We start from the raw sequence: 8,994 nt of genomic DNA on the forward strand, positions 1-8,994 counted from the left end.
CCATAACTGCCTCAAAACTCAACAACTGTGACTTTCTACATTTGAGCAGGCTGCGTCGGAGCCTCGTAGAATTGTAGCTAAAAAAGAATGTCGTCGATTAAACTAGGATTTGGTTTTTGCCATAATGAATGTGACAACACAAAAATGTCTTTGGACTGTTACTCAGAACGGTGCAATGAAGTTTGATAGGATTACAGGGTGAAAACATTCACCGGAAAATCGGAACTTGCGTCTCCCTTGCCGATGTTTCTTTGTGCACCTTTGCGCTTGTTTGATTATTTGTACATCGCCCCAGACCCGACACGGCAACATGCTAATGCGGCCACAATATAGGCGTACAACACTGCGCCATCAAATTAAACGAACATAGATATATATATTGTGGCCGCCTGTCATCTGGGGTTCGTTCATTTTTGGAGCTTTGGCAGCTACAGTATTTGCCTCATTTTGTCCAAGCGTCCAAACGTGTACAGTCCGATTGTCGATCCCGCTCTTGTGAAGTGATCTCAGTACCGTTTGTTATTTGCCCGTCTTTAAGTTTGAATGTTAATGTCCAGTTGCACAATCAGCCATGTAGCTTTGGCCACGTCCATTTTTTTTTTTGGGCTTTTCATTTTGGTTCTCTGTTTTGAAACGCTACGAAGTGAAGCTCACGGTACTGCGGCGCGTGCCTTCTGGGCGAATGAATAAAAAAATATTTTTAAAATAAAGTAAAAGTGTCTTGTGACTAATTAAGCGCAAAGTTGGACACATTTGTCAAAATGTTTCAATTACACTGTACAACTTGTTTAAAAATCGAACTTGTTTCCTCAAAATAAGCCAACTAACAGCTGGCAACAAAAGGTAGCACACCCCTAAATAAAATCCATGTCACACTAGTACGCACGCCTTTAAGAACAACGTCAAACTGATGTTTTTCAACTTTTATTGAGCCAAGGCACATTATTCAATGAGGCCAAATCTAACAGCACGGCACCTGACAAAAAGGTCACAAAAACGGGCCAAAGTTTCAATTGACCTTTGACGGGTTGGAACGCGCACCATCGAGGGAAGGAGAATGACGACGTGGCGTCAACAGGAGGTGAAGGTCTTCCAGAAGAAATTGCGGCAACCCGCCTTGCGCTCTCTTTGCGAGAGAGGAAGATGTCGCCGCATCAACGTCACCCCGACGCCGAGCTCGGGGAGCGCCTCGTCGCTCGCCGCCACTTGGTAGATGAGCCTCAGCAGCAGCGAGCGAGCAGACGCCTGAAAACAAACAAACAAACAAACCGGCAAGTTCAGCTTCATCTGCTTCTTTTGCCTTCCTTGTAAAAGTATGGCTAAAAGTTGTCAGAAAAAAATACATTTCCAACTAAAAAACAGATAGCTGAAAAATCAACTTAAATACCGTAACTGAGTATTTGTACTTTGTTACCTCCCATCATCTAAGACTTGTGAGATTCTTATTTGCTACTTTGTATTTAACGTGGAGAAGTCCAAGAAGTACTCACTATATCGCAAAAGTACACGTATGGATATTAAAAAACGAAGTACTTCACTTATATGCAAGTACTCGCATACTTGAATAAAAAAAAAATTAAAAAACACAAATGAAGTGCTGTATTTCTATACAAAATACTCACTTTGTACTTGAGTAAAAGTGAAGATAGTGTCGAAAAAGTTGGCCAGTACCAACACAGTACATAGAAATACAAAGGTGGACAAAAACAGACCCCCCAACCCCCCTATCCCTCCCCCACGCGATGCAGGAGTGAGCAGCGACTCACCTTGTCCAGTGGCGCGTCTGCCCCAAAGGCCTCTGCGAGTAGGTGAGCCGCGTCAGGGGCTCCGGTGCTGACCCGCACCAGCAGCCCGGCGGACAACAGAAGAGCCAGCAGCACCTGCAGCCGAAGCATCTCCGCTTCTGCAGAACAGCTCGTGCGTGTGACGGCCGATTGGGCGCATTCGCCCTCATAAATAGGCTCCTTCGACGACGATGGCGCGCCATTGGCTGAAGGCGCCCGCGCGCTCGCGGCTGCGGGGGCGCGACGAGGTGTTGTCAGATGATGCAAGTGTCACCCGAGTAGACGAGGACGGGCGATTTTGTTTTGCGCGTTCGTTGTTGGCATAAGTGCGGCAGCCAAGAAGTTGAATGTCACTTTATGATGACGCTTATTGTAATACTGCGTGTTTGTTCAAAATATACTTTTGGAAAATAACTATAGCACATCTTACAGAAGCATGTTGCATTCACTTGAAAAAACAAAACAAAACAAAAAAATCCAGTAATTTATTTTTGAGATTTTTTTTTCTGTTGTCAGAGCATTTTTTGTGGGATTTTCTTTCCTGTTTTGGGGGACAATTCTTATTTAATTTACACCTCAAAAGATCTTGAAAACGGAATAAATGTTAAACGATTAAAAAAACTTCTCATGAGCGGGATATTATTCAGAGAAATAGACAAAATCATTTCAAACGAAACAGAAAAATCCCTGAAAATCAGAAGAAAAAAATCTAAAAAAAAGGACTGAAAACAGAAAAAAAAATCTTGAAAAAAAAATCTCATGAAAGAAGAAGAATAAAAAATCCCAAAAATAAATGACTCTGAAAAATGTGAATGCAAAACGCAAATTTGATCATCAACCCTATGGAGATGATATCAAATGTGTCGGTCGGGATCAGCCAGTCGGCGTCCACGCGCAACGTGAGGCCCCCGCACGCTGAGGCTCTTTGTTAATGACACACAGTGACTCAAATGTTAACGAACAACAAGGCGGGGCGGGGCAGGCCGGGCCGAGCCGAGCCGAGCCGAGCAACACTCCACCAACCTCCCCGTTGCCGGCCGGCTTTAGTCAGCGCGGCGCGGCGCGGCGCTCCGAGGGGGGCCTGTATGCAAATGTCAAGGCACCGTCGCCAAGTTCTTCCAACATAGCGCGAGGTGGCAACTTGGAGATCGCAACGGCGCCAACGTCCCTTTGGAGCGGATCAATTCGCCGACGACTTGACGTTTCAGAGCGAGCCAGCGCCGCGGGCCCGTCGTGACGCGGCGGGCGGAAATGTGATCGCACCTTGTCAGGCTCCATTCAACTCATTGGAAGGAACTAAGTGGGAGGGGCGAACGCCGTAACGAGATACTCTTTTTAATTGATTATACCATTGTACATCGGCGGGCGTAAAAATATTGTACTTTCGCGTGTATAGTAGCACAAGGCATGCTCAATTTCCGTCTTGTTCGTTTTAATTTATTAATAGCCCACAAGCGTTTTTCACAGGAATATTTACTTGAATTATGATTTTGCTGATGTTGGACTGTGGCCTGGCGTAAGAAGGCGCACTCAGTTACTGCCAAAGTAACTGTTTTGACTATTTATGGCCTCATCGTATTTTGAGACAAATATTTACTGTACCATTAATTATGTTAGCACTAAGATACATACAAACAGCATGCAAAGAATTAGATCACTAACCGGAATAAGAATATGAAGCTCATTTAGCAACATGTTTATTATTTTCTATTGATGTTATGACTTCGAGTGGTTTTCCTGGAAACATTTATTTAAATTATGTGACATTGTGCTCACATAAATCATGCTGTGCATCGTGGTTGTAATAAAGAGTGACGTTTCATTTGATTACCAACATCATTTTTGTTTTACTCTCATCAGAGTAGCGGGGAAGCAAATGCATCTGAATAAAGTTAGTGATTTCGATAGATCACCTTGCTGAGTTAGCTGCTGCTAACTGGTCAAGAATAAAATGACTGTAGCTACAGTATATAATGAAAACTAGGAAAAAAGAAGTGTGACAGCCTTTACAACCGAGCCATGCAATTTTTATCTCTCTTCCTCTAGATGGCAAAATGATGCTCTACTTTGTCGTTAAAAAAAGTGCCCAACCTGCACGTACGGTGGTCTGCGAAAATGTAAAGCCTTCAAAAGAGGCTAATCGACAGCCTAAATACAAACGTGCTTTCATCTTATTTCGCTTGGATAAATACAAGTAGATCTCATCCGAAAATATTTACACATACAGTAGACGTAACTAGATTGGACGTCGTGACAATTGAATTGACCCATTTTACAGCGTATTTGCATTTCCGGTGTGCGCATGCGTAAGCAAGTGGGCATTGCTAGCGCGTCTCGACGTCTCAAACGCTTCAAAATTCAGTCAAACGCAACAAATTGAGAGCGGAAGCGACCACGTTGACGTACTCGTAGAAAACCAAAAACTAAAACCTACCAGAAATTGCAAGGTGTCACTTTCAGTCCCGAAATCTCTGCTGTGCTGTGCCGTGCTGCGCTCCGGACTCCTCGCGGGAAATTTAATTTGTGCGTCAGCGAAATGGGTCCGTGCGGAAACGGCACTTATTTGGCGGGCGGGGCGGGGCTTCGAGTCGTCACGAAAGACCACTACCATAATTAGCATAATTAGGCTTAATCGTGTATGATCAAATGAAATGGTTTGACAATAACAACAAAGACGTATCAACAAAATCATATCAAACATTGATTTCAAAGTTTAGTTGTTATCCTTGAGATGCAAATTAGTTATCTAGGAGGGCTGAGAAAAAAAGCAATTCCAGGGGGTGCTCGAGAGCCATTTGGTGTTTTAAAATCATCTTTAGGACACAGTCACAAGTTACATTTTGCGATAAGACAAATTGAATTGACACGTTTCTGTATTTTGCGTATGGAGGACTTATAATTTCAGGAGAGGGATCGAAAATGTTTCGGAAGGACCTACAAAGCCAAACTGCTGCTGATTAATTGCTAACGAGCGGCACCTTCACCTGTTTCAATGGAGGCCTTCCATTGGTCAGTCGGTTTGATCAAAAGCCGGTTTCCTGGGGGCTGTCTCCAACGATGGCGCGCCTCTTTTATTTGTGGTAAGACTGTGCTGTCGCATGCCGCGGAACTACTCAAATTCTTGCGTGTGGTTTTGTCTTGCAGGGTGGTGTGGCTTCTGTCCACGTTGGCCGATCCCATTCCCGATGGTACGGAATAATCTCCCGTTCGAAGAAATCTTAAGCACCATTTGAACCATTCCGCAATTTGGTCGCAGGAGTCCTGGACATGGATTGCCACGATCGTTCCTTCGTGATAGCCGTGGACCTCTCGTTCGCCGGGGATGATGCTCGCTTCGAGGCTGTCGGTACGTCCGGTCGGGGACCACGGTGGTCAGATATTTCCTTTCTCGACTTTTTGTTGACAGGGCGGAAATGGGGTTTATTTTATATGGCTTTGACGTGGATGGTAATCGTGACTCTTCTGACCTTCCAGATGGGACGGGAGCGTACGCCATCGCTGAGCCGTATGCGGCCGAGTGCGGCTATAGCGTCACCATCTCCCCATTGAGTGGTCGCGTGGAGTTGCGTGCGTCCTACTTTAGCTGTCACACAGAGTCGAAGGTATCTGTAAATGTTTGGTGGAAGGAGTCCAAATGTGCTGATTGGTTTACCGGTCCTTAGGACGATAAGGTGTTCGGATTCAGCTTCAAGCTGTTGGTGAGGCGCGGCGTAGCCTACGGACTGAACAAGACCTGCTCACCATCCCTGGAGTGGGCTCCACGAGAGGTCTCCTGTGAGCTCAACTACATGGAGGTATGATCGCTTTTTCATTTGGATTCTGGTCAGGGCCATACATTTGCCGGTGTGTCCGTAGGTGTCCATGAAGAGCGAAATCCCGTGTGGTGCCGGGGAGAAGGACAACTGGAATGTTCTCAGACATGTGAGTTGCAAAACTGATACTTGGACATGTTCCATTCATCCATCCTTATCGTTGGATTAGCCTTACGGCTAGGCGCTCTTGGGATTCTTGCGCGTGTGCTCTGCAGGTAGATGGCTCGTCTACTTTGGGTTGGCAGGTGGTGTTCCAGAGAGATGAGGAGCAGCTGGAACCGATGAGCATCTCGGACGCCCGTGAGCAAGGTTACATGTTTGCGCTGACCCACCAGAGGCTGGTGTTCCGCACACCCTATGGACAGCCGGATTCGTTCATGGCCGTGGTCAGAGTTCTGAAAATGTTCATGGGATTTTGGGGGAATAAACAGCATTTGAAAAAAAAAAAACAACAACCTTGAAGCAGTTTCCAAACATCCCGTGGATACGTGACTGTGCATTTTCCGTTCCTTTGCTAACCGCGTTACAACTTCTCAGGTGGATGACATCCCTGTGGAGGTGGTCCACGCCACTCTGTTCTCCAGACAACGCTGGTTGGTCATCATGGTGGACGTAGCGGCCACCTGCTCCATGCGTATGCATCGACTCTTATCTGCCGGAAATGTCCTCCTACCTTTGAACTTAGTCACTCCCCATCTTTGAACAGATCAAGGTGCTTACGAAGACAGTGGCCACCTGGTTTTCAGGACTCCGGGGGCACCTTATCCAGGTCCTGATGTGGCGAGAGTTCGGGTCGGATTCACCGGCGGCCTTTTTGAGAACGGCGACGTGGTGACTGAGAACGGCACGGTTCAGATTAGCATCCCGTTGGATGCCAAGGGCGGACTCAGGAAGGTCGGTATTCGGAGGTGACCGGGTCGTTGGAAGAGTTTTTTTTGTAAGATTTCGCATCACCCTTCTCGCAGAGCTTTGTGAGCGATGACCTTTACGAGTTCTACACTTTCCATCTCTACCTGGAGCAAATGTTTGAGGACGAAGGTGCCGAGACCAGGCTGCGACTTCACCGGACGCTGAGCACACCCATGTTGCTGCGGCCTCTGTTTACCCAGAACCGAAGTATCGTGGAAGAGCGCCTCTTCCAGGTCTACCTGGGCGACGTACCCCAGGACGTCCGCTTGGTTTTGCTTCGGCTCAACGGCCGCGAGGCGCTCCACACCAACTCGTGTTCCGTCGCCGATATCACGCAACCCGCTCACGGCCACGGCTACTTGCTGAACGTCTCTTTTGACCACCCTGCTGTCACTCAGCAGGTAGATCGCATGGTCACAATTGGAGTCATCCCAAGTACTTCCGCTCGTGCTTCTTCTTCTCCCTTAGTACTACGAAATGTACGGAACTGTGGAATACAGATTGGACATCAACTACACGCTGAGTGTTCTTCCCGAAAACGAGCCCTATTACTACTATGTGAGCGTCACGGCGCTGGCCGGCCCCTGTGAGTCGAATCTTGGGTTGACCCGTTTGGGTTAGATGTCATCCTCACTATTTGGACTCCAATTCTGCTTTAGCTCCTCCAGTCCTGGATGCGGTTTGCTCAGAGTCAGGCATCAGCTTCAGCGCGGACCACTGGGGCTTTGGCTTCCTGTGGTCCATCGTGGTGGGCTCTGACACGCTGACGCCAGAGCTGGTAGCTCGGCGGGGCTACAAGATGAGCAATGCCAGTCAGAAACTGCAGCTGGATGTGCCAGTCTACTCACAGGGCTTCCATTATAAGGTCGGGATGGTCTGATTCTACAGCTTGAAGAACTCCAGACAGATTTTTTTTTTTTTTTGGGGTCATTTGTTTCAGGACGTCACTTTGGAAAGATTCTTGGGCACTTTTGAGATCCATGTGAAAGAACGTCAAACGGGGTCTGTTCAGAAATCTGCTTCCAAGACTTGTCCTTTTGTGACCTCAGAACTTATTGGTAAGTAGGAAAGCAGTTTTCATGTTTTTGGCCACTTGATTGTTGATGTCCTCACACTCTACAGTAGCATTGCAGTTGTTAAAATAAATAAATAAATAAATAAAAAATCCGGGTGGGTGTCGCATTTTGGCGAGAGTGACAAAATGCTGGACTTTTGGTGAATGTCCTTTTCAGTGTGTTCCACTGACGGGAGGATGACCGTAGTGGCAGATGTATCTCGGATGACTCCCAGCGGTGCAAGGCCGTTGACAAGCAACTTACTGGACAGTTTGTGCGGCCCTGCAGAAGCTGATGAAACCAGGGCACTTTTCTCTGTCCCGCTCAATAGCTGTGGATCCAAAGTCAAGGTATTCACACAAATGACTTGTAACTCGTGTGGGAAGTCCTACCTTTTTCCCTCTTCCACTCCTTTTAGCTCCGACATGGCAACGTGATCTATCGAAATGAGATTTTCTACAGCAAGAATGTGTCTGACTCCGAGGATATTGATGAGAGGTTTGTGGGTTTTTTTTTTAATGGAGAAATTAAGACTGTGGAAAGTATTTGAAATGTGAAAATGAGGGGATTCAGTGTACACTCTTACTTCTCAGGTTGGTGGTGCAGTGCAAGTATCCTTTGGAAGGCTTGCACAAGCTTTTCTCCATGTACAGATTTGAGTCGGATGACCCGGGTATAGGTAGCATGGGCTTCATCAAGCGGCCCGCGGCAGGAATCAGCACTACTCCTCTCAGTGGTCTCGTCCCGACAACCGTAGCGGCTCAGACGACGCCCATGGCTGGAAGAAGCAGCAGCGCCGCTCCAATCCGAAAGCATTTGGGGTCCAATCCTGCGGTGCGCTACGTCTGGGTGTCTAAACAGAGCAAACCTCACCCGAATGTCAGAAAAGGTTGAGCCAACCTTAAATTGTTCAAATTGACCTTCTGCAATAGAATTATCAACTGTTCAATTTCTTCACAGGTCCAAAAGGATGGCAGCATGGCAACATTTGAAGGCTTTGATTTTTAACTGTATTCAATAAAAGTCTTACATCTTACCTAAAAGCCGCAATGAGTTCTTTTTTTTTTCTTTTTAAATATTAAGGCGTACAGTTGATCGACCTGCGCACACCGATGGACAAAATTGCTTGTTTTATCTTTATAAAGCATTGACACGAAAAATAAGTCTCACAGACTACCGGGTCTCGGTATATGTAACTCTTGAAATTCTAATCATCACAAAAAATTGAACCAGCACCAAATTAAAGTAATCGTGAAAAACTTACCAGATACTGCCCGCTACCACAAGTCCACAAGACTGCTCGCCAATTCCGGCGATAAATTGAATTCGTCCGTCAGTGAAATTGATCCGTAAGGAAACAAGCAGCCCCGTCGCGGGGCAAAGTTGACGTAAAACAATCAAACGAATGATTTTTTTTGGCGCGACCAGATTAAA

General features: G+C 46.4%; 2 protein-coding genes and 1 long non-coding RNA gene across 5 annotated transcripts; 1 reads left to right on the plus strand and 2 right to left on the minus strand.

The window, feature by feature from the left end:
* Positions 1-908: 908 nt before the first annotated feature.
* sst5 (somatostatin 5) lies at positions 909-4,358 on the minus strand. Its single transcript, XM_088369166.1, has 3 exons — positions 4,219-4,358; positions 1,767-2,014; positions 909-1,245 (listed from the first exon to the last, which is right to left on the minus strand). The coding sequence occupies exons 2-3, from the start codon at positions 1,893-1,895 to the stop codon at positions 1,072-1,074; spliced, it is 303 nt and encodes a 100-aa protein (XP_088225292.1). The 5' UTR covers positions 1,896-2,014; positions 4,219-4,358; the 3' UTR covers positions 909-1,071.
* Positions 4,359-4,763: 405 nt separating this feature from the next.
* Positions 4,764-8,603, plus strand: LOC148403191 (uncharacterized). 3 transcript variants are annotated; one of them, XM_088368337.1, is made up of 17 exons: positions 4,764-4,864; positions 4,929-4,972; positions 5,041-5,130; positions 5,259-5,386; positions 5,447-5,578; positions 5,640-5,705; positions 5,812-5,982; positions 6,134-6,230; positions 6,303-6,490; positions 6,562-6,906; positions 6,974-7,091; positions 7,165-7,370; positions 7,446-7,563; positions 7,738-7,910; positions 7,979-8,058; positions 8,154-8,449; positions 8,521-8,603. In XM_088368337.1, exons 1-17 carry the CDS (start codon positions 4,842-4,844, stop codon positions 8,550-8,552), a joined length of 2,307 nt encoding a protein of 768 aa, XP_088224463.1. In that variant the 5' UTR covers positions 4,764-4,841; the 3' UTR covers positions 8,553-8,603. The 3 variants fall into 3 exon arrangements, with proteins under 3 accessions (XP_088224463.1, XP_088224605.1, XP_088224548.1); XM_088368479.1 differs by having other exon boundaries at positions 5,842-5,982; XM_088368422.1 differs by lacking the exon at positions 8,521-8,603 and having other exon boundaries at positions 8,154-8,454.
* Positions 8,307-8,986, minus strand: LOC148403192 (uncharacterized). Its single transcript, XR_015857165.1, has 2 exons — positions 8,825-8,986; positions 8,307-8,660 (listed from the first exon to the last, which is right to left on the minus strand). It is a non-coding gene; the product is annotated as an uncharacterized LOC148403192 (long non-coding RNA).
* Between the last annotated feature and the right edge of the window lie 8 nt (positions 8,987-8,994).

The sequence above is a fragment of the Syngnathus floridae genome, chromosome 1 (assembly GCF_059516105.1).
Source record: "Syngnathus floridae isolate MCC-2025c chromosome 1, RoL_Sflo_1.0, whole genome shotgun sequence".
NCBI lineage: Eukaryota > Metazoa > Chordata > Actinopteri > Syngnathiformes > Syngnathidae > Syngnathus > Syngnathus floridae.

Excerpts from the sequence above, each read along its gene's own strand:
- sst5 (XM_088369166.1), bottom strand. The coding sequence starts at position 1,895 with ATGCTTCGGCTGCAGGTGCTGCTGGCTCTTCTGTTGTCCGCCGGGCTG. Across the intron at positions 1,246-1,766 it reads CAGACGCGCCACTGGACAAG|GCGTCTGCTCGCTCGCTGCT; the intron begins GTGAGTCGCTGC and ends GTTTGTTTTCAG.
- LOC148403191 (XM_088368337.1), top strand. The coding sequence starts at position 4,842 with ATGGCGCGCCTCTTTTATTTGTG. Across the intron at positions 6,231-6,302 it reads AGCGGCCACCTGCTCCATGC|ATCAAGGTGCTTACGAAGAC; the intron begins GTATGCATCGAC and ends ATCTTTGAACAG. Across the intron at positions 8,450-8,520 it reads TCACCCGAATGTCAGAAAAG|GTCCAAAAGGATGGCAGCAT; the intron begins GTTGAGCCAACC and ends ATTTCTTCACAG.